Below are 26,131 nucleotides of genomic sequence, written 5' to 3'. Positions count from 1 at the left end.
GATGTGGCCAGTGCTGGAGGCAGTTTTGGCCCATCACAAGTAGCTGACTTCGTGGGGGGGGGGGGGGTTTGGTGCTCTCACTTCCCTGGTCAGCTCCCGTGCTCAGATCATGGATGCAGGAGCGAGCAACAGTCCACAGGGGTATCAGCTGGGCTTCCAAGACAGAGGGCCTTGCTGCAAACTGGCAACTCCTCCCATCCCCACCACTGGAGCCGCCCCATTCCAAGCAGGCAAGCCAGCCGGCACCCCACACACAAGACCGGGCTGTATACAGAGGAGAGCGGCTGGGCAAAGCTCCTACCTTAGAGGCAGCCACCAGCTGGGCAGTGCTAGCTGCGATCTCGTGAGAACACACCATCAGCTCCTCGAATTTGCCTTTCCCTTGCACCACCAGGTCAGCGGCGTCACTGTGGAAGGCAGCAGAGGGAGCGGCTGGGATCCCAGTGTGCAGGCTACACCAAACAACCCACTCTTCCACCAGCCTGGGCAAGGGGATGCCATTGTGGCACTCAGCTCCCCAGTCTTGTTTGCCCAGAGCCGAGGCACCGGCAGGGCACAGGCCTGCCCCCAGCTCTCTGGCAGCAGTTCACTGGGCATCACATGGGAACTCTTGGCAAGGACTCAGCCGGGACTGGCACTGAACTTCCCCGTCACTTCACATGTTCACCACCCATCTCAGACCCCCGGAGTCTCGCTCACAGTCCTCACAATGCGAAGCCGCCGCTGCCCCAATGGGTACTTACACCATGACGGTGGCTCCCCAACCCACGGCTTTGGAGGCGGAGATCAGGCCCTCCGTCCAGCGGGAATTCCTGGCGTAGAACTCCTTGGGGGAAGCTGCGCCCTGTCGTTCGGAGGAGAAAGGCCCAAGGGTGATGCACGGGAGGCCAGGGAGCGGCAGATGCCGCTCAGTCGCTCTGGCCCCTAGCCAGCCCTGCCTTGTCCCTAACCTGCCGGGATGATGACCGGGCTGGGGAGAAGCACCATGATCGAGGAGCTCCCAGAACAGCTGGTGCAGAGGTTTGTGGAAGAAGCTGAGCAGTAACCCAGGCAGGGTTTATGTCTCAGACACACGGACCCAGAAACGAGGACTCCACAGACAGCAGCCCTTCCGTGGCAGCAGGGAGGGGTTTACAGCCTTTGGCTCTCTGACCAGCCCACCCTGGCCTACCACTCTGCTCCCCCTCTTCCCCTCAGCCCTCCTGGCCACCCCATCCCCTGGATCTGCTTCTCTCCTCTTCCAAACCTCTCCTCGCTTCTCCAGGGAGGTCACTGCCATGGCTCAGAGGAGCAGGACCCAGCCCCGAATGCCCCACTGCCACTCACAACAGGAGACTCAATGTAGCCGGGGAACCTCGCCCCAAACTGAAGGATGCTGCCAGCCATGGAAAGACCATGGTGTCCTAGGCCAGCGATTCCCAGAGGCTGGCACCGGTACCCCCAGCTGCTTCGGCTGCTACCTTAGACTCCCCATCACTCCCTTAGCAATAAGTGTCTATTGGCTCTGCGGTCATTCCATTCAATTGCGTTCAAACCCGCTATGGCTGGGAAAGCAGAGTGTGGAGCCCCACAGCTGCAGGGCAGGTCCGGACCCACACAGCTCAGGGGCGGGGACAGGCTCTGACGGGAACTGGATCCCTCCCAAACGTCTCTGAAGCCTGAAGTTGGCCATGTTGGAAAGTGCCTCTGGGCTCGGGGCTTCCACTAACAGCCAGGTTCCCGGCTGGTGCCCAAACTTCCGGTAGCTGGCTCAATAGCTACAGGGCATGTAGAGCTCACACTCTGAGATCTTGGGGAAAAACCTCTCTCTGGCGCTCTGAGTTAGTGGCCTCCAGCTACTACGGAGACCCTAATCTGCTCCAGCTGCCAGAGAAGGCTGGGAGTCGCTGTGTCAGGCCACGGAGTGGCTGACATGGGGCTGCCAGCAGCAGCTCTCCCAGTGGGTGCACGCTAGCGAGTGCCCTGCTTACCCTTCCGCTCTCCACAATCTCCCTCTGGAGGTCCTTAGAAGCCAGGACTAGCACCTGGATAGCCTGCATCAGGTCCGTGCAGGAGCCCAGAATCCTGCAAGAGAGAACGGCAGCTCACAAGAGGGCAGGGAACAAACAGGCTAAAGAATATTTAGTTAACTTAGAAGTAATCAAGTTGGCAGGGCCTGATGAAATTCATCTTAGGGCACTTGAGGAAACAGCTGAAGCAAACATGGAACCATCAGGATTATTCTCGAGAACTCCTGGGGGAGAGGCCCCTCGAGGACTGGAGAAGGGCAAATATAGCATCTGGCTTTAACAAGGGGAACAAAGAGGACCTGGGGGATTACAGACCAGTCAGCCTAACTTCAATACCTGGAAAGATACTGGAACAAATTATTAAACAATCCATTTGTAAGCACCTAGAGAACACTAGGATTATAAGAAGTAGCCAGCATGGATGTGTCATGGATAAATCACACCAAACCAATCGAATGTCCTTTCTGACAGGGCTACTGGCCTAATGGGTATGGGGGAAGCAGTAAATTTGATACATCTCGATTTGGGTCAGGCTTTTGACACAGTCCCACATGACATTCTCCTAAGCAAACTAGAGCAGCGGGTCCCAACCAGGGGTACGTGTGCCCCTGGGGGTACACAGAGGAATTCCAGGGGTCCATCAATTCATCTAGTTATTTGCTTAGTTTTACAACAGGCTACATAAAAAGCACTAGTGAAGTCAGTACAGACTAAAATTTCATACGGACAAAAGGAGAAAGTAACAATTTCCCGGTACTAGTGTGGCAGTGACACTTTTGTATTTTTATGTCTGATTTTTAAGCAAGTCGTTTTTAAGAGCAGTTAGCAATGGTTCGCTGTCAAACTGGGAGGGCATATTTAATGGGGTCCCACTGGAGTCAGTCCTGGGTCTGGTACTATCAATATTTGCATTAATGACTTGGATAATGGAGAGGAGAGGATTCTTATAAAACCTGCAGATGATACCAGGCTGGGAGGGGTTGCAAGTACTTTGGACAACAGGATTAGAATTCAAAACAAAATGGAGAACTGGTTTGAAATGAACAAGATGAAATTCAATATGGACAAGTGCAAAGTACGGCACTGAGGAAGGAAAAGTCAAATACACAACTACAAACTGGGGAGTAACTGGCTAGGTGGCAGCAGTGCTGAAAAGCACCTGCAGTTACAGCGGGTCATAAACTGAATATGAGTTAATGTGACAGAGCTGTGAAAAAGGCGAATATCCTTTTGGGATGTTTTAACCGGAGTGTTGTATCTAAGACAGAGGAGGTAATTCTCCCTCTCTGCTCAGCACTGGGGAGGCCTCAGCTGGAGCGCTGTGTCCAGTTCTGGGCCCCACGCTTTAGGAAAGATGTGGACAAACTGGAGAGAGTCCAGAGGACAGCAACAAAAATGCTCAAAGGTTTAGAAAACCTGACGTGTGAGGAAAGGTTAGAAAACTGGGCATGTTTAGTCTGGAGGAAAGGAGACTGAGGGGGACCTGATATATTTTTCAAATACATTAAGGGCTGCTATAAAGAGGCCGGTGATCAGTCATTCTCCATCCATTGAAGGAATGAAAAGAAGCAATGGGCTTAACCTGCAGCCAGGGAGATTTAGGTTTGGTATTAGGAAAATCTTTCTAACTCTCAGGGAATTGGCTTCCCAGGGAGGTTGTGGAATCCCTGACACTGGAGTTTTAAGACCAGGTTGGACAAACTGCTGTCAGGGCTGGTCTAGGTTTACGTGGTCCTGCCTCAGTGCAGAGGGCTGGACTAGAAGACCTTCCAGTCCTACATTTCTATGACTAGGTACAAAGCTAATTCCCATTCACACCCTCACGGCTCCACAGACTCCCTTCCCTGAACAGCTAAACTGGCAGGAAAGACAGAGCTCATGGGGCTCCTCTGCTGGGCACAGCTCTCCCAAGCACCGCCCACTCGGAGGGTGAGCACCCAGCAACATCACCCTCCCTACACGACGGGCTCCTCGGTGCCCTCTGGCCTCAGCCTGCTGTGAGCGACAAGGGCTCCGGTGGGCGGGCGCTCTGAGGGTGCGCGCTTGTTCCCTCGGGGTGGAACTCCCCATTGGGTCGAGGGTGCCTAGGCCTTGTTCTGGTGCCCTGCGTGGGGAGCTGCCCCACAGCCAGTGCTGCCGGCAAACACAGGGCTCTCCCTCAAACAGCGCACAAGAGACCGCGGCTACCTGCATGGCTGCGTGGGCATCGGGGCTTGGATACCGCGTGCCTCGCAGTGGTACCAGCGTTGCAACACAGGGCGGTGGGCCTGCGGGGTGGGAGGAGCACGCTCCCCATAACAGCCTCCCCACTGTCCCTGGAACATAGCGAGGTCATGGGAAAACCCCAAGCATTTTTGTCTTTACTACAAGCACCGCTGACCCCTCCCCCTGTTGTATTTAGCATCTTCCTTTGCTTTCACTGCTTGACTGTGATGTTTTAATGGTTTTACTGTTGCTCAGCATGAATCAGCCCTTTCACTGCGCTTCACAGGCGGGAGTCCTCTCAGCCACGCTGGGCGCCTGGCCAGGGCCACAATCTCTGTCAATCAAGTCAGCGGTGGGCTCGGCGTTAGAACCCTGCAGTTCCTGTGCTCATGGCACCAGCCCACGGAGCCGCTCTGACTGCAGACAGCAAGCGGGGTAGATCTTGACTTTGTACTTACCTCTCATTGACCTCCAGCTTGACCCCGGTGTCCCCAGCCCGAGACTTGCTCAGCATATCCTGTTGAGAGCAACAGAGCCATGGTGTGAAACTCATGGTCAGGGTGTGTGCGGATACCTGGTTACACAGGACAACGCAGATCCTCACCGATCACCAAGCCCAACCGCAGCGCCCCTATCACCCCACACGGGGACCAGCTCCCAGCACTGTGACTGAAAGCCCACGGCAAGGGCCTGCGAGCCGCATTCCCTCGCCCCACTGCCCTAGTGCACAGCTCCATCTGCAAGCACTGTCCTGAGCTGCCGACACCGTGCTGCACACCTGACCAGAGCTTGAGGGGACAGGAGATGGGTCTGGAGCAGCCCTTCAATGGCTCTGATTCTCCCAGTGCAGCATTAGCCTGTGGGGCCACAGTGGGTCCGGGCCCACAAGGGAACATACCAGATTCCAGCCACTGACATCACCTGGCTGCAACAACCACAGCTGAGGGCTGCCAGGCAGCTGCTCTCCACATCTGGCTGGTCAGCGATCTCCTGAGACAAGCAGGAATCTGGGAGGCTCCTGGTGATGCAGCTTTCGGTTACCCAGTGTGGGCTGCTGACTGGCTGGAGTCTGCCCTGTGGCATCTGCATGGCACTTGTTGTGTTACTTTGGTGACCCCGGGGCTGCTGATTTGCAGAGCAGGGGTTGCTGGGAGTGAAGCCAGACAAGGAACAGCTCCCCACCCCTCCAGCCACTCTCCTGTCTCACCTCTATCCTGGCAACTGCTGTCTCGACAGCGGCTGACGTGGCTGCCATCTCCTTGTCCACCAGGTCCCCCAGCTCCTCCTGCTCAACGTCCAGGCCTTTGGGCCGAAGCTCCTGGGAGAAGAACTCGGGAGAGTGAATGGCCCGAGCAGGAAGGGGCAGTGGAGGGCTAAAAAGCAGGCCACACACACTAACACAGCCCCCAGCCTGCCAGGGCAGCCATCCCAACGGGGCACAGAGCAGGGCAGATGCATACCCCAGGAGTTCCCCTTTTGGACCGTATCTCCTGAGGAGTTCCACAGCCTCTGGGGTCTGCCTCTCTCAGAGACCCTCGCCCCCGCCCCAGAGGGATCCTCCCAACCATGCCTGTTGCCCTTGCATGCCTATGGCCCACTCTGGAGCAGTCAGTCTCCTATGGCCCTGTCCTAGGCTGCAGCTGCTCAATACGAAACAGGCCCCCTGCCCAGAGAGGGGTCTGACTCCAGCTCGTTCCAGCCCTCTCACCTCTCCGATGGCGCTGATTTGGCTCAGGCAGTTTCTCACGGCGGTGCAGTCAGCGCCCCCCAGGGAGGCCTCGTCTTTCAGGGCACCAAGGTAGCGCAGGGCCTCGCTCCCGCACTGCTTACACGTCTCTGACAGCACTGAAACCAGGCCACAAAGGCAAGAGCTGGCTGAGGAAGGCAGGAGCGTGCAGCGGGAACAGCCCCAGCCCCCTTGCCCCGGCGGGGATACTTACAGTCAGCAGGCTCCATAGGGACCATGTGGGAGGTGGCGCTGCCCTGCAAGATGGTGTCACTGATGAGGTGGGCAAATAGGGCCACGCACGGCAGCAGGCTGCTTACATCTGCAGGCAAGGGAGACAGAAGGGGGAGACGGCCCCTGCTAAGTCACTGGCCACCTCAGCGGTTGAGCCAGCCCCATCGCTGCCCTCTCAGTCCCTTGGGCAAACAAGACTTGCAGGTTTGAGAGGGTCAGATTCAAAGGGAGCTGAGCAGGTATGTTCCTTACTCCCTCAGGGCACCAGAGCCAGGCGCAGACCCAGCCCTGAGCCCTCGCTCACCGCAGCTCAGAGATCCCCTTCCCAGGACGATGTCCGCAGCAGCCATGCATGCGCACGCCGGCCTCAGTATCAGGTCAGTACAGGCACAGAGGGCGTGTGCAGCCCCACTGCCTGCGGCCTCACTGCGCCCTGGCACGGCTATGGCTTTGGGAACTACAGCCCAGCCCCCTCTGGACTCAGTTTCTCACACTCTGCACTGGAGCTGAGCTCGCTCTTGCCCGGCTGCGGCCAGGGGAGCCAAGGGCTGCTGTTGCTTTGCTTCTTGGGTGCTGTGGGAAGGGTCAAGTGCTTGGTGTGACACGCTGAGTGCAGGGTTCCAAGAGGGGGCGCTGTGTCCCTCACACACAGGGCTGGCCTGTGGGCTGCGGGGTCTGAGGCTTGGCACATCCGTAAGGAGAGAGGATGGGATCTTCTGGAGGGAGGCCGGATCCCTGTGGAAGCCCCCACAGTTTGCTCTGCCAGCACTCCTCAGCCCCGAGTAGCCCTTGCCGATGGTGTGCAGAGGAAGGTGCACGGTGAGCCCGCAGTGAGGGGGCTCAGGGCCCCGGCAGCTCTCTCACCTGAGCGGTTGGAAAGGTATTTGCCATGCACGCCCTGAAGCCGCTCTATGCAGTCGGAGGCAGCCAACGTTCTGCTCAGGAGATAATCTGCACGCATAAGAGAGACCCGGAAGGAACTCAGCAGTCTGCGCAGCCTCTGGGGCTACACACAGACTCACCCCCTGCCCATCTGCCTGCTGCCAACACCTGCCCAAGGGGCTCCCGGCAGAGCCTGCCCCTGAGCCACTCTAAGCCCCCGACTGAGCGATGCAGAGTGCTGTCCAGAGGGGCTGGGCTCTGGGACCCAGTCACTCGTTGCCCCAGTTACACAACGAAACCCCCTCAAAACCAGCGGAGATGGAGGCAGCACGGCAGGGCCAGCTGGCTGCATCTTGCTCCTGCCACCCCCGGAGCAGAGCACGGCACTCGGTGCGGGCGCTCTGGAGCGAGGCCAAAGGGAAAGGCCTGCGGGGAGTCTGGCCACCTCTGGGAATACTGGACTTCAGTGCATTGGGGTCCTTTCCAAAGGCAAAACGTTTGCTCTCCAGAAGAGTTACTAGGAGCCCTGAGGAGATGTCGCCTCTGGCAGGGCTCCCCAGTGTGTGTGTGTGTGTGTGTGGGGCGGTGGGGATGCGTGTGTGTGTGTGTGGGGGGTGGGGGACGGGACGGGACGACTCCATCACAGGAAGGACGGTCATCCCAACCTTCCCTGTAGGCTGGGGCAGAATATGAGCAAAGAGCTCCTGAGAGCTCCCAACCTAGTCCCTACTCCTGGCTTCCCGATTTCTGCCCTCAGCCAAATCCCCACACTATGGCCGGAGCCCCCTCCTGCCAGGCAAATGCCTTTTACTCCTGAGGGCATTCTGCACAAAAAAAAAATATAAAAATTCTGCACCAAAAAATTAAAAATTCTGCACACAATATTTTAAAATTCTGCAAGTTTTATTTGTCAATAAATAAATGCAGAGGCACCAGCATGGCAGTGGGGAGCACAGGCCACTGGCTGCATGTAGGTGGAAGATCACCCTATAGCTCCCCAATCCCCCGGACACGGACTCAGCAGTGAGGCTGCACCCGACCCTAACACAGCACAAAGCCTGCACCTGACCCAGAAACACCTTGGGGTCCTGTCTCCCTGCGCCAGGCGCACCAAGTGTGGGGCAGGCAGGCTCAGCCAGGGAGGATCCAAGTGTGGACGGGCTCAGTGTGGGGGGATCCAGGTGTGGGGTGAGAAGATTCTGTGTGGGACAACCTGGGTGCAGGCAGCTCAGTGGGGGTATAGGTGTGGGGGGATCTGGATACACAGAGGCTCACTGGGGGGTGGGGGGGTTCCAGGTGCAATGGGACTCTGCAGGGGCTTCCAGGTGAAGGTGGCTGGGGCTCAGTGGAGGGGTCTATGTATGAGGGTCTCAGCAGCTGGGTCTGGGTGTTGCGGGAGTGGGGCTTCATGGGGTAGGAGTCTGGGTGCAGCTAGTTGGGGGTCAGGAGGCAGGGGGTCTGGGTGCAGGTGGGCTCCAGATGCAGGGGTTGAGGTTCCGTGGGGTGGGGTTCGGGTAGAGAGAGCTACAGGGGTTCTGGGTGTAAGGGGTGAGGCTTGGTGGGGGTGTCTGGGTATGGGAGGTCTGGATACATGGGGGTTGGATGGATGGGGGAGCAGCTCCCCATACAGTGACCCCACCCCCTGCAGCTGAGGAGACATGAGGGCAGCAAACAGGAAGTTGCTGAACTTCCTGGAGCTGGGAGAGGTTTTTGGGGGTGGGTCTGACACAGCTCTAGCTATTCCTTGCAGGGGAAGAGGAAGTCCTGTCCGCCCAGCCGAGACTAGCAGCTGATCCTGGCTCAAGGTAGGAGCCACTGTTTGGGGTGTCCCCAGCCCTGTGGTGATTTACCTCTCCACTGGCTGTTCCGGGTGTCTGAAACGATGTACCTGTACAGCTAGGGAGTGGGGTGTGACTGTTCCTGCTGCTTCCCTGTCAGAAAGTCATTTTTTTTGCGGGGAAGCAAAGAAATCTGCGGGGGACGTGAATTCTGCGCATATGCAGGGGTGCAGAATTACCCTAGGAGTAGCCTTTGCACTCATCTGTGCTGAAGATTTTAGGGAGGGACAGCAAATGATTCCTTGGGACACACCCCGAACGTAACGGACTCAGTTTACTGGACGCACACGGGTCTGTATGTGCACGCTATGGAACACTTGGTGAGACACCCCTGAAATGCCTGGCACTGGCCAAGCACTGCCTGAGTGAGGGGGAGTGGGGTTATTACCCCGGAAGCTGCAGTCAGTGGCACTAGCTCTAGGCCAGTTTAGCTGCCAGGGAGCAATCCTGAGGGTTTATCCTCAGCAGCTCCTAGGGGAGGCAAGTGGCTAGCCAAACGCTGAGACTGAATTCTGGGCCGGTTCCCCCCGAATGGCACCCAATCCTGAATTAATAAGAGCTTTTGCCCCTTGTGTGTGAGCAGCCAGAGGTCAGTGCAGCTGGATACACCCAGAACAGAGGGAGGAGCCAGCCCAACCCTTACGGCAAGGCAGCTAGGCCATACCTGCGGAGCTCGTGCAGCTGATGTGGGTGGGGTCATCGAGTCGGTTCAGGGAGTCCTGCACTATCTGCTCTGCCTCCTGCACCGTGCACTGCAGCAAGGCAAACTGCTCGTCCAGGAGCCGCTGCTGAAGGGCCTGCTCACGGCTCTCCTGAAGGACACACAAAGAGAGGAGAGAGCTCAGGGCCTTCCCAAGCTGCAGCCAGGACACCCCTGGCACCCAGGAGGCTCTGGTCAAGAATGGCAAGCCCACTGACATGCCAGAGCCATGTAATCGAAAGAGTAAGGGCCGTACCTGGCTGCTCTGGCTCCAGTTCCTTCCAGCAGGAGGAAAGGGGGCAGAAGGGGACTAAAACACCACAGCCATGGGGTGTTCCCCTAATCTTTCCATTTAAGGAAGAAGAGTTTTGGGGCTATCAGTTCCTAGCATGCAATGCTCCATCTTGACCCGAGCAGCCAAGCCAGGAGGAGTCCAACAGCACTGCATGCTGGGACGTGCAGCCTCCACGCATCACAGCTCCACAGCCTTAGGGCTACTGCATTTCACACAAGAGCTGCCCTGGGACTCCGGCCAATGCACTGGGGGAAGTCGGGGTGCCTGGGTGCTCAGGGGATGGAGTGTGGCTGTTGCCATGTTGCTGTCCACCTCGGGCATCCCCAAACCGGCAGACAGCAGTACCTTCTCTCCCAGCTGGATCTGCAGTGTCTCCAGCGTTCTGCTGCTGCTCTCCTTCTCGCTGTCCAGAGTGTCCTTTAGCTGCTGCAGCTCGGCCTGCAACGACGCCACCTCCTGGTTGCGCTGGGCCACTGCCACCACCAAGGTGTCCCTCTCCTGCTCCAAGCCCGCTGTCTTGGTGCTACGCTCTGCCTCCGACTGCAGGGCAAAGGGAACAGAGGGAGGAATGGGGAAGAGAAAAGATGAGGGTGGACCAAGCACCCTCATTCCGGGATCCCTCCTCCCCTACTATATTCCATAATTAAACCACCTCAGAGCCCAGTGTGCTGGGAAAGCGAGTTCCTGCCTCCTGCAATGTGACGTCAGCCTGTCCCGTTGGCAGGCTGAGCACACCCAGACTTACCAGAAGATACCCACTTCCACTGCTGCTCCACAAGCAGCAAGCTCCCAGCCAGGGAGATCTCACTGGGGGAAGCATGCGCTCCAGTGGTTTCCCCAAGAATTGAAATGGGGGGGGTGTTCGAATTTACAGGGGGGGTTGTCAGGGCTGATGAGCGGTGAGACTGTGAGGGTGAAGGTGGGCTGTATGGCACCACAGTAAAAACTGAAAAACGTTTCATGACCATTTTATTAGATTTAACTCATGTTTTAACATCATCACACAAATTAAAGTTGGCTACTCAAGCCTTCTATGAAGCACTACGTCTACATCCTTCTTGGTTTCTTGTTATACTTTTGCACAACTCTGTTAATGAACTTCTGGAATGCCATGCGTTCATCTTTGGTGGCTTCTCGTGTGTCCGGTAGTTCCACTCCTTCAATTGATATGCTCATTAGTTCATTCACATAATCAGGCAGAAGGCGACTTCTTTCAGAACACAAAATTCTATTCAATGATGAAAAAGAACGCTCAGCTGTAGCTGTTGTGACTGGGAGTAGCAAGAGATGAATTCCTATTTCTTTCATCCCAGGAAACAGAGCACAAAGATCAGGTCGAGCCACTAGTAATGATAAAAAAGAAGTTGAAGTCAAATATTCATTCATTCGTCGTATGATATTCCACTCTTGTGTTCAAATTCTCTATTATGTCCTGAGCACACGGCAGCCCCATTGCTGGTAGTGCCTCACTCCACTCAACTGTCGGTGTTTTATAGGACAGGGATCTGTAAAAGCTATGCAGAGGTTGAGCAGAACCTAGAAGTCGCTGGTGCAGTTTTTTAAGAATCAAGTCGGTGTATTTTTTCAGTTGTCTTAAACACTTCTGTCTTCTTCACTTAAGGATTCAATATAAATGCCTTCATTAGTCAACTTCTGGACTGAAGTCTTTGCTTCTTCCAGTACTTTTTCAATAGATAGAATCATAGAATATCAGGGTTGGAAGGGACCTCAGGCGGTCATCTAGTCCAACCCCCTGCTCAAAGCAGGACCGATCCCCAATTAAATCATAGCTCTCTGATTGATCCAATGTAGCTTCTATTGCTGGACAAAGATCTACTACTGTTGTAGCAGATGCCTGGATGGCATTGTTTAATGACCAAAGTGGTTTCAACAGTAGATTTACAAGAGAGAGAATGGCAATAGTCTTCTCTGAACGTAGTAGCAAAAGTAATCCACCAGCCTCACTACTTAGATCCATCCCATCTTGGTAGATACTTTCCAAAGCCAGTAATAATGGCTGGAGTAATTTTAAGACAACAGCCAAGGATTGCTCATGAGAAATCCAGCGGGTTTTCCCAGGTTGGACTAATTTGAACTTCAGTCCAGTGTATCTTCTATATTTTCCAAGATATTCAATCTTTTTGGACTCTTGCTGAAAAAAGAATATAATGAAGACATTAAATTTTTAAATGTCTTTTGAAGATTCTGCAGCTCGTACTAGCGCTGGTTGGAGTAGATGGCCTCTGCAGTGTGTATAGGAGAGATTAGGGTTACACTTTTCTCTGAGAAAAGCTTGTACTCCACCATGTCTTCCAGAGAAGTTTGCACCTCCATCAAATGCACAAGCAGCCATCTGTTTGGGGTCCAACTGACAAGCATTTAACTCTTCTAAGATGTGGGTTATCACAGATGCAGCCAATGTGTCTTCTATAACTTGAACATCTAGAAATGCATCTACTGGCCTACCCCTGACATCAAGATAACGTACACAGTGACTTAATACTTGATGCCCATTTGCATTGGTGCATTCATCAGCCATGTATGCAAACTTTTTGAATGTGGTGAGAGTGTTCACTTTTTCAGCTGTTGAGTCTTTCACTGTTGCACCGCATGCTTCTAGTCAGTCAGTTGAGTTTCTTGCAGAAAGACAGTGAGCATTTGCTGGTCTTGTTCGGAACCAGTGTTCAGCTTCAGGATGAACAAGTGACAGTGCACTTCACATTGGCCTCCAGTTTGTAGCGTGTGGTATCTCTTGCTTAAATAGAAAGTAGGATGCCACAGCCATGTTTGTTCGCATGAACTGTGTTGTGTCTCCAGCATTCTTAACAGCCTCATTAAGTACTTCTAAAATTGGCTTTGAAAGTGGGCTTATAAGGCTTTCTGCATGTTGATGCAGTCCAGAGTCCTGGTGTTTTGCAGCCTTTTCATGTAGTTTGTCAGCATTGGCTTTGCTGATCAGTTTGACAAACCAAGCTCCTCCACTTTTACCAATTATCATAGAATCATAGAATATCAGGGTTGGAAGGGACGTCAGGAGGTCATCTAGTCCAACCCCCAGGCTCAAAGCAGGATCAATCCCCAACTAAATCATCCCAGCCAGGGCTTTGTCAAGCCGGGCCTTAAAAACCTCTAAGGAAGGAAATTCCACTACCTCCCTAGGTAACCAATTCCAGTGCTTCACCACCCTCCAGATGAAATAGTGTTTCCTAGTATCCAACCTAGACCTCCCCCACTGCAGCTTGAGACCACTGCTCCTTGTTCTGTCATCAGCTACCACTGAGAACAGTCTAGATCCATCCTCTTTGGAACCCCCTTTCAGGTGGTTGAAAGCAGCTATCAAATCCCCCCTCATTTTTCTCTTCCGCAGACTAAACAATCCCAGTTCCCTCAGCCTCTCCTCATAAGTCACGTGTTCCAGTCCCCTAATAATTTTTGTTGCCCTCCGCCGGACTCTTTCCAATTTTTCCACATCCTTCTTGTCGTGTGGGGCCCAAAACTGGACACAGTACTCCAGATGAGACCTCACCAATGTCGAATAGAGGGGAACGATCACGTCCCTCCATCTGCTGGCAATGCTCCTACATATACACCCCAAAATGCCATTGGGAAGCTTTCCTTCTTCGTAAACTTTTTGCAAGAGGTGCACCAGTAGCCATCTTTTGTAACTTCAATAAATGGGAACACTTTGACCGACAAACATTGGGAACTGCCTTTAGGTTTTGGAGACGCTGTTTCTTCAATAGGTAGCTGTATTTGTGCTTCGGGCTGGTCGGATGTAGATATACCACTTGAACCTTCAGATGACATGTTGATGTATTCTTGGTTCTTGATGTGTTCTTCACCTTGGTTAGTTTTTGAGGCCTTTGAGTGGAAAAATTGCTGTATTGTTTTTTTGTCTTTTCATTTTCACTTTGACCTGCAACATATAAAAGAGATATGAATAAAGTAAAGGTTTTGTTAGGATAATGCAAATTTAACATGAGAATAATGCAAGTTACACCAAAACATATAACAGGTCTACATTTCTAAAAAAATATAAATTTAAAAAAAATGTATTTAATTGAAATTGACTTTTGAAAAGTAAGCCATCGTGGGATAAAAGGGAAGTCCTCTCATGGATCAGTAACTGGCTAAAAGATGGGAAACAAAGGGTAGGATTAAATGATCAGTTTTCAGAATGGAGAGAGATAAATAGTGGTGTCCCTGAGGGGTCGGTACTGGGACCATTACTGTTCAACATATTCATAAATGATCTGGAAAAATGGGTAAACAGTGAGCTGGCAAAATTTGCAGATGATACAAAACTATTCAAGATAGTTAAGTCCCAGGCAAGCTGCGAAGAGCTACAAAGGGATCTCACAAAACTGGGTGACTGGGCAACAAAATGGCAGATGAAATTCAGTGTTGATAAATGCAAAGTAACGCACATTGGAAAACAATCTCAACTATACATACAAAATGATGGAGTCTGAATTAGCTGTTACCACTCAAGAAAGATCTTGGAGTCATTGTGGATAGTTCTCTGAAAACATCCACTCAGTGTGCAGCGGCCGTCAAAAAAGCCAACAGAATGTTCAGAAGCATTAAGAAAGGGATAGATAATAAGAGAAACTATCATACTGCCTCTATATAAATCCATGGTACGTGCACATCTTGAATACTGTGTGCAGATCTGGTCACCCCATCCCAAAAAGAGATATATTGGAATTGGAAAAGGTACAGAGACGGGCAACTAAAATGATTAGGGGCAGAAACAGGAGGAGAGATTAAAATGACTGGGAATTTTCAGCTTAGAAAAGAGATGACTAAGGGGGGATATGATAGAGGTCTATAAAATCTTGACTGGTGTGAAGAAAGTGAATAAGGAAATGTTATTTAATCCTTCACATAACACAAGAACTAGCAGTCACCCAATTAAATTAATAGGCAGCAGATTTTAAAAAAAACTAAAGGAAGTATTTCTTCACACAACATAAAGTCAAACTGTGGAACGCTTTGCCAGCGGATGCTGTGAAGACCAAAACTATAACAGGGTTAAAAAAAGAACTAGATAAATTCCTGGAGGCTAGGTCCATCAGTGGCTATTAGCCAGGATGGGGAGGGATGCAATATCATGCTCTGAGTGTCCCTAGCCTGTTTGCCAGAAGCTGGGAATGGGTAACAGGGGATGGATCACTTGATGACCTGTTCTGTTCATTCTCTCTGAAGCACCTGGCCTTGATCACTGTTGGAAGACAGGATACTGGGCTAGATGGACCATTGGTCTGACCCAGTAGGACCATTCTTATGTAAAAATTAATAATAAAAAAAATGTTTAGTACAGAAACTCCACAACATAATGACCTCTCAGATAGCAATGATGTGAGAAACAACCTTGGCAAATAATGCATTTTAAAAATCTTGGCCTACTAGGAAACATATTTATATAAGTTTCCATTCCCAGTCACAAGTCTAGCATTCTGGAGCAAAGTCACTAAAATATAGTCCAACAAACAAATGTTTATTTAACGTGCCCCTCACTTTTCTCTCCACCGCACCCCACTCACCCATGTTGTCCTTGGTCAGTGGAGAATCAGAATTCAGAGGTGCTTTCACGTGAGTACACCTCCCAGGTGGGGGGCAAGGAGGCACCCTGCTCGTTCCTCCAGCTGCTCACTGTTCACTCTGGCCACTGCTGTTCGTTGTGCCACCGTTCACTCCACCATTCTGTTACCAATGGCTCTACGCAGTCACCTTCTGCTGCCACCTGCCACTGTGAGTTGGTCTCTTGAGGTTCCACCCAGCTCTCAGTGATTTCAGCTGAGCTCTCAGTGTGGGAAACCTTGCAGCTAGTGCAGTCTGGGCTGTGTCTTCCACAGAAACACTGTCCCCACAGCAGGACTAAGCACTTGCATCCGATGAAGTGAGCTGTAGCTCACGAAAGCTCATGCTCAAATAAATTGGTTAGTCTCTAAGGTGCCACAAGTCCTCCTTTTCTTTTTGCGAATACAGACTAACACGGCTGCTACTCTGAAACCTGTCACTTAGACCTGATCATCAGTGATTTCAGCTGCAATGGTCACTTAACAGAACAAAAGACTATCTATGGAGCCTAATGAGCTCTGTCTTTAAACAGTGGAGAGGGACAGGTCCCCACCCTCTCTCTTGATGGCCTCAATCAGCACAGGCGAAGTACAGTTCTACTGACCTTTACTCATACAGTTAGAACAACATTTCATTTCCCTCCCCATCCAAGTGATTTGTAACCCAACCCCAGCCAAAATCTATCACTTGAGAAACACAGCTCTGTTTGCTGGATACCTAGGAAGATTAGGTGTGAATGTAAATACAATCTGGTCCTGAAGCCTTCCCCTGCAGCCCCAGCTAATCACTAGCTCATCAGGGAGAGCTCATTTAGACTTTGCTTACAAATCATTTGAAATTATTAGGTTGGCCAACACCACTGAAATGAACGCCCTGACATTGTCATAAAAGCAACAGCTGTATAAGGAAGCTAGTCTATGTTCATACTTTTCAAATCTATGATACTTTTTCAGATACACATATTTTATCATACACTGTATATGCTTTTAAAGTGTGTATTAATGTTTCAATTTCAATTCAAATTTCCAAACAGTCACTAAATTGGCATGTAACTAGTTCACAAAACTGGGGAGGGGGGTGTTGGGGAAATTCGGGGGGGGTGTAGGGAAATCACTGATGCACTCACCTGCAAACTGGATTTCAGAGTGCTTTGGAGGGCCTGCTGCTCCTGCTTGCTGGCTGTGAGCTCTCTCTTCAAGGTTTCCAAGACCTCTGCCTGTTCCTGAGTCTGCAGACAGAGCAGAAGTAACCCTTGAGTGTACATATCACAGGGTGGCACTCCCTGCCCCTGGGCTGTTCGTTACCCACTGGAGACCTTAGCTGCGAGCTCAGGATCTGATCACATCACCAATCTGCAGCCTTCTCCCCTCTCACTCCTCGCTTGTACCGTCCCGCGGGCACAAGACTGTAGACCTATCTCTACTGCACAGACTCCCTCACGCTGGGCTCTACCCACCCAGCACCCCCAGCTGACACTCCCACGCTCTGGGCCTTCCCTGCTCCGTTCTGCACACTCCGACTCACCTTCCTCTGGGCCTGCTCGCTCATGCGCTGGAAGGAGTCCTCTAACTCTTTCTTCTCCCGCTCCACATCACCTTGGGCCTGTCTCGCTACCGTTACCTGCTTGGTAACCTCTGCGTTCTGGGGAACATCAGCAAGAACTCATCAGCTGCGTCAGCCCCTGCTCGTCACCCACCCAGTCACTGGACAGGGCCGATGCCTCACCTCTGCCCCATCCTGCTCTCAGAGCAAAATCCTGTTCCCTGGTGTGGTGTAGGGGGAGAGGATTCCCCACAGGGGATCTTCGCCCACTAGCTTCCGGAATAACAAAGCTGGCTCCCCACAGGGCACGATGACCCATGGGTCTACAGTGGCAGATCCCTGCTACTCCTGGGCACGAAACGGACACAAAGCCAGCAGGAGGCTTGCCAGGGGTGGAATGAAGGAGAGGGGTACTGGGCCCTACCTTGCGCAACAGGTCAGCATGGTTCTGCACCAGCTCGCTGTACTTCTCCTTTAGCTTGGTGTACCGTTGCTCGTTAGCCTGCGCCTTCCCTGCAACACAGACACCCACGGGGTGAGCGACCTGGAAACACACGTGCCAAGGACGTCTCCAAAGGAAAATCCCATCTCACTGGGGCAAACGAGCGATCCCATTCCTACAGCCATTCCGGCTTGAACATGGGTCCCAACAGCACTCCCTGCTGAGAAAGCCCGGGACAGGAGTGGCCTGGAACTCTGCCCCCCAACCCAGCCTACCCCGCTTCCTGCAGCGCCCCCTGCTGAGGAAGCCTGGGATTGGAGTGGTCAGGCTCTCCCCCCACAGCCAGCCTGCCCTGCTCCCTGTTGATAGAAGCTGGGGCTGGAGAAGCTGCTAGCTCCCCCCACTCTTGCAGAAGAGGCTGGGCTGGGGACTCAGGGGGCAGCCCCCGAGCAGATCAGAGGTCTCTCCTCACTCTCTATCTCCGTCAGGCTCCTCTGTGCTTTCTCTGTGTCCTCCCACTGCTTCTTCAGCTCCTCCAGCTCGGTGCGCAGGAAATCGCTGTCATCCAGGGCCTGCTGTTTGAGGTGCTGCTGCTCTGCCAGCTCTGCCTCCAGCTCGCTGACCTGCCCCCTCAGCCGCACACCCAGACGATGGCTCTGCAGGTCACCAAGTGGGAGAGGTGGGCTGGGGTGGGTCAAACACCCTTCTAGCCCCAGCTGCCTCGACGCCAGCTGCCCTTCGAAGGGGCAATCTGAAGCCCAGCTCTTACACTGCTGTTGCTAATTAGATCTGGGCCAACCAATCAAAGTGCCCAAGGCCCATAATTCCTAACAAACCCATTAACAAAAGCACCAGCCACTCAGCACGCAAGGATTCTGCGGGGAGTTATAAAACAACAGCACTCGGCATAAGCCAGTGCCTGACCGGCAGTTGTCTAAGCAGCTGTCACTTGACAGCATGGGTGTCCCTGGGACAGTGAGGAAACCCGACTCCTCCCTAAGGTGGCAGAGCAGAAATACGGCCCCTGGTGCAGGCCCTGGGCACAGGAATGGTCTCTGCAACTGGGAGAGTAACAGCCCCAGGGTCTTGGAAAGGTGGCATCTCTGGAGCCATGCTGGGCCCCTGGTTCAGTGTGACTCAGTGGGAGGAGCTGCACCACGCCCTGTGTGTTTCCCATCCGATGTTCGGGCTACCAGGTCTGACCCGGCCCCGAGACACAGTGATCGCACCAGTGAGGTCCAAGATCTGCACATTGCTGGCCACAGAGCGCACACTGGGTTAACGTCAATAATATGGGCTATACAGTCACCTCCGCCTTGAAGTTCTCCAGCTCCTCCTTCAGTGCACTGATCTCACGGTACAGCTGCTCGATCAACCGGTCCCTGGCAAGGAGAATGACACCAGTTGCTTCCTCCATGCTGTGCCCCTTAACCCGTGACCCTGCCGCCCCACGCAGAGGAGGTTTGGGGATCAGATGGGAATTACACAAAAAATATTATGAGGCCAATACATGAACCCAGGGGTGCCCTCCCCTGGGATCCTGCGTGCAGCACTGGTTACCCTGTCTCAAAGAATACTGCAGAAGAAGATAGGGTTCAGGGACGAGCAATGGTCAGGAGCCTGGAACGCTCTCTTATCAAGAGAGAGAGAAAAAGAACAGAACTGTTTGCCTTAGAAAGAGACAGGTTTCAGAGTAGCAGCCGTGTTAGTCTGTATCCGCAAAAAGAACAGGAGGACTTGTGGCACCTTAGAGACTAACCAATTTATTAGAGCATAAGCTTTCGTGGGCTACAGCCCACTTCATCGGATGCACAGAATGGAACATATAGTAAGAAGTGTATACACACACACACACACACAGTGACAAAGTTCCTCCTCTGCCTTGGTGGGTCCTGTGCTTATTGGCAGATTTGCTCGCCTCAGAGGTTCACGGCAGCCCTCAGTTTGGCCACTTTTGTGGCTCAAATCTGCCGTTCACTCAGTTAGCCTCATCACTGGCCAGCATGGGGAAAAGGAAGAACAACAATCCCTGCAGTCTCTGCTGATCCATCTAGTGGTTTGGGGAACAAGCCAGAGACCTCCCCTCTGGTGGAACCCACAGTCCAGGTCAACTCTTCCGGTATCAAGTAGGGAGTTGGGGGAATGGAGGCATGGGGGGAACCAGGGCCCGCCCTCCACTCCGGGTTCCAGCCCAGGGCCCTGTGGATTGCAGCTGTCTATAGTGATTCCTGTAACAGCTGCATGACAGCTACATCTCCCTGGGCTATTTCCCCATGGCCTCCTCCAACACCTTCTTTACTCTCACCACAGGACCTTCCTCCTGATGTCTGATAATCCTTGTACTTCTCAGCTTCCAGTGGTACGCCTTCTCACTCTCAGCTTCTTGCACCTCTTGCTCCCAGCTCCTTGCAAGCACGCCACAAACTGAAGTGAGCTCCTTTTTAAACCCAGGTGCCCTGATTAGCCTACCTGTCTTAATTGATTCTGGTAGCTTCTTGATTGGCTGCAGGTGTTCTAATCAGCCTGTCTGCCTTAAATGTTTCCAGAAAGTTCCTGATTGTTCTGGAACCTTCCCCGTTATGAGGCCGTTTTCCGACTCTCAGTACATTCACGTATCCGGGCGGAGTTCCTCTGGGCAGCGTCCACCGACTCCCTTGACACCTTCGAGGAGCGGTGGGCGCTGTCCGGGGTTCTCTGCTCGGTGACCCCGTCCGGTTCCCTCCGTCTGACCCTCTGAATGAGGGACGGAGCGAGAGCCGCCGGCCACAGCCGTTAGTTGCTGTGAATACCATCATTACTGTCTTCTAAGAGAGGTCCTATAATACATGGGTGTGCCCCCCCCCCCCCAACCACCCACCCCGCAGCCGTGCCCATCTTGTCGGGCACTCTTAGGAGAGGGAGGGTCGGTGACCCTGGGCGCGGCACTAGGTAACTCGAGGGGGTGGAAGACCATGAGTGTCGAGGAAGCCCCCCCGCTCTAGGCCACCAGGTAACTCAGGAGGGTGGAAGACCACGAGTGCCGAGGAAGCCCCCCCGCTCTGGGCCCGGGCTAACCTGAACACCTCTCCCTCCTGAAAGCTGTTGTGTTATACCTCTTGATTGCGTTGTTTTGTTACTAAGTTTTTCTTTATCCTTTTGTATTCTCTGTAACTGTTACAAATAAATTTCCTTTCTGTTTCAATAAAAAAAAAAACAAAAAAAAAAAACAAAAAAAAAAACCTTCCCCGTTATGCCCATCTTACCGGGCACTCTCAGGAGAGGGAGGATCGGTGACACTGGGCACGGCACTGGGTAACTCGAGGGGGTGGAAGACCATGAGTGTCGAGGAAGCCCCCCCGCTCTAGGCCACCAGGTAACTCAGGAGGGTGGAAGACCACGAGTGCCGAGGAAGCCCCCCCGCTCTGGGCCCAGGCTAGCCTGAACACTTCTCCCTCCTGAAAGCTGCTGTGTTATACCTTCTGATTGCGTTGTTTTGTTGCATAGTTGTTTTGTTTCCTTTGGTAATTCTGTAAGCGTTACCAATAAACTTTCTTTCTGTTTCAAAAAAAAAAAAAAAAACCTTCCCTGTTATCTTACCCAGGAAAAAGGGACCTACCTAACCTGGGGCTAATTTATCTGACTTCGATCACTCTCCTCTAGCCATCTGGCCTGACCCTGCCACACTATTTACGTAATATTTAGATTAAGGATGGACAAACCTGCTCAGATAAAAATCAGAACAGATTAGAATCTCTGTTTCAAACTCAACCCTATTCCAAACCTTTTGTGCTTTCAGTTAGGTCCTGATCCAGAGCAGTCAATAGAAATACACCTTCTGACTTGAATGTGCTGTGGTTCAAACCCTAACTAAATCTGTATTTGATATGAGGGTATTTTTACTTGAGTATGGAGATTCCTAACTATATTTAGCTACATTGTAAAATCTACCTTCCATATTGCCATGAGACCCACAAGTTTTCTGATGCACAGAAGAGCACTTTAAAAGAATCTTGTTTCATCGCCTGGGTGTGGTGGATTGAGAAGTTCTGACTCCTGGGTTTCAAGGAAATCTTTAAACAATGCTGTATTTTGTGCTAATAGCTTAATAAAGAGATTACTGCAAAAAAAAAAACAAACCTTCCCCGTTACCTTACCCAGGGAAAAGGGACCTACTTAACTTGGGGCTAAGATATCTGCCTTCTATCACTCTCCTGTGGCCATCTGGCCTGACCCTGTCACAATACATACAGAGAAGTTGCAAGTTTCCATACAAACTGTAAGAGGCTAATTAGTTAAGATGAGCTATTATCAGCAGAAGAAAAAAAACTTTTGTAGTGATAACCAAGACGGCCCATTCAGACAGTTGACAAGAAGGTGTGAGGATACTTACTTTTGGAGAGGATAGGATGGGGGTATACAAACTAACGAATGGTCTAGAACCGTGGTTTTCAGCGGACTCCTAACCAATTTCAAATGGAGGTGTGGACCCCTTTGGAAATCTTAGGCACAGTCTGTGGACCCCCAGGGGTCCGCGGACCACAGGTTGAAAACCACTGGTCCAGAGGAGGGAGGTTGGGATCTTTTATTCCCTGAGTCTCATAACACAAGAGCATGAGAGCATTCAATGGAACTGAAAGGTGGCCAATTTAAAACCGTTCAAAGGAAGTATAGTGTCCTCCAATGCATTGTTAGCCTGTGGAAGTCATTGCTATAAGATGGAACTGAAGGCAAGAGCTAAACAGGTTGCAAAAAAGGGTTGGACTGCTACATTAATACAGAGAAGAGCTGTAATAGCTGGAAAGGATCTAAGCCCAGCTGCTTCATGGTGTGAGCAGATCTAACTACTGGGGTTAGGAGAGAACCTCCCCTGGGGGAGCTTATCCAATCACTGCCTCTTTCAGGGTTTTATCCTTTGCAGCAGCTGGAGCTGTGCATTGTCAGAGACAGGATACTGGGCTGGATGGAGCCCTGGGCCGATCTTGTCTGGCAAGCCATGTTCCTAAATGACCCACCGAGGTCCAGCCGCTGCTGACTGCCAGCTTGCAAGGGCAAGTGTCTGGGGCTGGAGGAGACTTTCCTTGTCTATAACACCACAAGGAGCTGCACAAGGCTCCGCTGTGCTAAGTGCGGGGGACATTGCCAGCTGCTGATTATGTGTTTCAGCTCCTAGCCCACTCGCTCAGGTTCCAGCCTACGGCCAGGCATCAAGCTCCTATCGCAGAGCCAGCCCAGACTCAGAGAGCTCAGCCCGTTGCTCAGCACCCTTCACAGATGAACCCCCAGGGCAGGAGAGCCCTCACCCGTCAACCCCAGGATGCCTCTTGCAAGGGAGGCCCAGGCCTTCCCCACAAAACTGGACCGAGCCTTGCCTCTGCATTCACAGCTCCTTCCCCTGACACTGAACACGCCCCACCACCAGCGATGGGGCCCCTGAGCCAGCACTCACTTGTCATCCTTGTTCATTCCATTCTGACTGTTGAAATTGAAAGGATCGTTACTGAACGAACTGCCAAAGATGTCATCAAACTTATTGTCGAACATGCTCTGGAGGGGGAAACAAACACAGATCCCTGGAGTCAAATCTACCACCGCCCCGTACATGGCCAGAAACACTGCACATGGACTGGGCACCTGCCCGCCCCCTTCTCAGCCCCACCCCCTCACAAGGGCAGACTCCTCCCCCAGACACCAGGACCCCACTCGTTAGCAAGATTGGCAGCTGCCCCACGCCCTCTAAGGGACAGCTATCCCTTCCCCTTGCAGACAGACAGCTCCCATTAGCCATGGGCCCCTATCTTCTATGCAGCCTGACCCAGCTTAGGGCAGTTCTACTTGCTTTATTAAACAACAGGGTACTGCAACTAATCTGATCCAGATGGGGTCTGACTGGGACAGACAGACGACTGCGGCGGACAGAAGGCCAACCCTGTCTGGAACAGCAAGCGGAGCAGCTACTTATGAGGTACTTGTAGTGGTGAGAGTTAGCTGCATTTACCAGCAGTTGACCACTAGCTGCCAAAGGAGTTACTGGCATGACAGAAATCCCCTGGTCTCTTCATGTGAAGTATCACCATTAACCACTACAAGAGGCAATGGGCCAAATTTGCTGCCCTGCAGCCAGGCAGTCATTTATCCTAGTGCAAAGTGAGTTTAAAATGCCACCACTTCAGAATGGCCGTGCTCCATGCTGGTGCAGGAGACTCCCCAAGATGCAGAGACTCAAACCCAAGAGCTGCAACTAGGGGAATCTATTGTCTGCTCCAAATGGTACTGCCTAAATAAACAACCTTACGGGTATGTATATACCACCCACACCCCCAAAAACCATTATGTTAACTGGAGATGTAGGAACCACTTCTCCTGCCACTGAAGTGGAGCCACCTCTGGGCTGGTGTATTAGCACAGGAAATGAAGCATGTCATGTGGATCTAGAACTCGAGGGGAAATGCAGGGGAAGCCAAATGCAAACAACCAGTCAGCAACTAGCCAGCACACCAGAATTACCCCCTAAGATTTCTTCACCGACTCTTGGTTTTATGTCTTACTAGCCAGACAGCACAACACCCCCGAGGGCGCTAACTCAGTACTAGGCCCATGGGAATAAGCAGCAGTGATGCTGCTTCCTGTAGAGCCCTGGATTTTCCATATGTCATACAGCCAACCATGCACCAGGCCTTGAGTATGTTATGAGACCTGAGATCACAGCCCTGGCAATACAGCCCCAGAGCCACTGCAGGGCATGCAAAGGCCAGGCATACTTCTGAACACCTTGCCAGACATAGGCAGAGCCAATCGCGGGCTCAAAGAGAGAGACTGATGCCAGGGGGCCAGGCGCTCACCTGTTGTGATGCTGTGTCCATCTCCACTAGATCGGTGATGGGCTCGCTGTCTGGGGACGAGGCCTCAGCCGGGATGACCACCACGGGACTGATGTGCTCTGACAGAGCCGAGGCCCGCAGAAAGTTGGGAGGATTCTAGTGCGGAAAGGGAGAACTGATGGCGGGATCTTGAGAAAAGCGGCTCTGTGGGACGCAACGCGCCCAAATCTGCCTGCCGCACCACCCCAGGCAGCCCAAGTGGGGTCGTTACGATGCTACGAGGCAGCGCTTCGTCTCCCTTCTCTAGCACAAAGGATGGCCGAGTTAGTGAATAGTGTTGGTGCCTCCCAGTACATTTTTCAATGAATTTATTCTTTACCAACAAAATTTTGCCCAGCTCTAGTAGGGATCTCTGAAAAGCAACCCCCCTGTAAGTGCAAATATGGCTTCCAAGACTTGGCTGCAGGCACCCAGCATTCAACGCTGGGGTTTAACTGACTTGCCCAGAGCTGTGAATAAAACCCAGGAGTCTTGACTCCCAGGGCCCTGTTCTAACCACTAGACACCACTGCCTAGTCACGCCAATGGTCACTGCAGCCCCTCCCTCTTAGCCTGTGCGGGCAAGAGCGAAGCCGTTTGGGTCTCACCTCTGGGAGCTGTGGGATCTGAATCAGCCGTTTGAAGTACTGCAGGTTGCTGGAGCGACAGAACAAATCTTTCAACCTGGAAGGAAATGGGACGTAAGGGAGGGGACTCTGATGGCTGAGGCAGATCCAGGCAGTTGCAGGATGCAGGTGGCTCCCTTCATTTAACAGAGCCCATCACTTGTGGCTCCACACCAGGCATCCCATGCAGAGAGGGAAAGGCAGCCCTTGACCTCAGTTACATGGACGCTATCTTGCCATACAACTCAAGATGGGGATCCTGGGAAGAGAGCTAACGGCTCTGCTCCTTGGAACAGTACCCGGACATGTGCCTCAAGCCAAGTGGCGAACACACTGGTAAACGGTGAATCCAGGAGGGTGGGGCCCCTCCCCCATACACCTAGGGAGGGAGGGGCCATCACTGATGCAAAGAGCGGCTGAGACTAAGAATGAAGGGGAAAGAATTTACCAGCTAAATCCTTGAAGAGCCAGCCACCAGATCTATCTCCCCTGAGTTTCCTGCTTCCCTCATTGGTTTCCTACCCCTGTGAATAAGGTCCCCCACAGGGAACGTTCAGGATATCACAGCCTACCCCTCCCTCCAGGCTGGGGAAGGTGAAGGGGGAATGAACAGAAAACGCTCGGTACATTTCCAAGGGCAGAAGGATTGATGGACCCAGCAACACATTTCTAATCTGTTCATTGCTGCAGCATGCATGCACCATCAGGCTGAGGTCAGCCCCAGCCCCAGCGGCCAAGCTTGTTAACCCTTGTTAAACCCTAATTATCTTAGCCCCGAAAGGGCCTTTACAGGAAATGGCTCTGAGACTCCAGGAAAGCCCAGAGGAGATGGGCTGCACCTTCACATTTTCACCGCACTGTGATGACTGCACACGGCAGCCAAACCGCAGCTCAATGGTTTTAAATCACTGGCTGACACCTCCCATACAATGCCATTAGAGCCCAAAGGCCTCCTTGGATTTAATAAGGCAATTATTGTTCAGTGCCAATGGGTTATGCCAACAGCATGGGGGCAGAAAAGAGGCCAGCCCAGCTCTAGGATAAACATTTGTGAGCTAGGGGACTCAGAAATTAGGACTTTGTTCGTTTCTCAGCCACAGACGGTTCATTTCAAACCCAGGGGGCTCTTGTCAGCCCCAAGCCTGCCTGTAGACTAGGTCTGAGTGGCATGAGTTACCTAACCAGAAATGAACTCAGGAATAGCCGCTTTGAG

At 52.5% G+C, this 26,131-nt stretch overlaps 1 protein-coding gene across 9 annotated transcripts in view; it reads right to left on the bottom strand.

Moving 5' to 3' along the window:
• Positions 1 to 26,131, bottom strand: part of HIP1 (huntingtin interacting protein 1) — a 166,294-nt gene that overhangs the window by 5,204 nt on the left and 134,959 nt on the right. For all 9 annotated transcript variants that reach the window (XM_073315948.1, XM_073315950.1, XM_073315947.1 and 6 more), the window contains 18 exons: positions 24,901 to 24,976; positions 24,275 to 24,409; positions 22,882 to 22,979; positions 18,766 to 18,838; positions 17,929 to 18,112; positions 17,439 to 17,527; positions 16,997 to 17,113; positions 16,599 to 16,700; positions 10,235 to 10,429; positions 9,559 to 9,706; positions 7,039 to 7,125; positions 6,155 to 6,262; positions 5,923 to 6,059; positions 5,422 to 5,532; positions 4,673 to 4,731; positions 1,971 to 2,064; positions 744 to 844; positions 302 to 407 (listed from right to left, as the gene is read on the bottom strand). In XM_073315948.1, coding sequence (XP_073172049.1) covers positions 302 to 407; positions 744 to 844; positions 1,971 to 2,064; positions 4,673 to 4,731; positions 5,422 to 5,532; positions 5,923 to 6,059; positions 6,155 to 6,262; positions 7,039 to 7,125; positions 9,559 to 9,706; positions 10,235 to 10,429; positions 16,599 to 16,700; positions 16,997 to 17,113; positions 17,439 to 17,527; positions 17,929 to 18,112; positions 18,766 to 18,838; positions 22,882 to 22,979; positions 24,275 to 24,409; positions 24,901 to 24,976 — 2,020 coding nt within the window. The remainder of the gene's footprint in view (positions 1 to 301; positions 408 to 743; positions 845 to 1,970; positions 2,065 to 4,672; positions 4,732 to 5,421; positions 5,533 to 5,922; positions 6,060 to 6,154; positions 6,263 to 7,038; positions 7,126 to 9,558; positions 9,707 to 10,234; positions 10,430 to 16,598; positions 16,701 to 16,996; positions 17,114 to 17,438; positions 17,528 to 17,928; positions 18,113 to 18,765; positions 18,839 to 22,881; positions 22,980 to 24,274; positions 24,410 to 24,900; positions 24,977 to 26,131) is intronic.

Source organism: Lepidochelys kempii, chromosome 17 (genome assembly GCF_965140265.1).
Source record: "Lepidochelys kempii isolate rLepKem1 chromosome 17, rLepKem1.hap2, whole genome shotgun sequence".
Classification (NCBI taxonomy): Eukaryota; Metazoa; Chordata; order Testudines; family Cheloniidae; genus Lepidochelys; species Lepidochelys kempii.
Note: the sequence above shows the minus strand (reverse complement) of the source record. Positions and strands in the feature narration are given on the sequence as shown.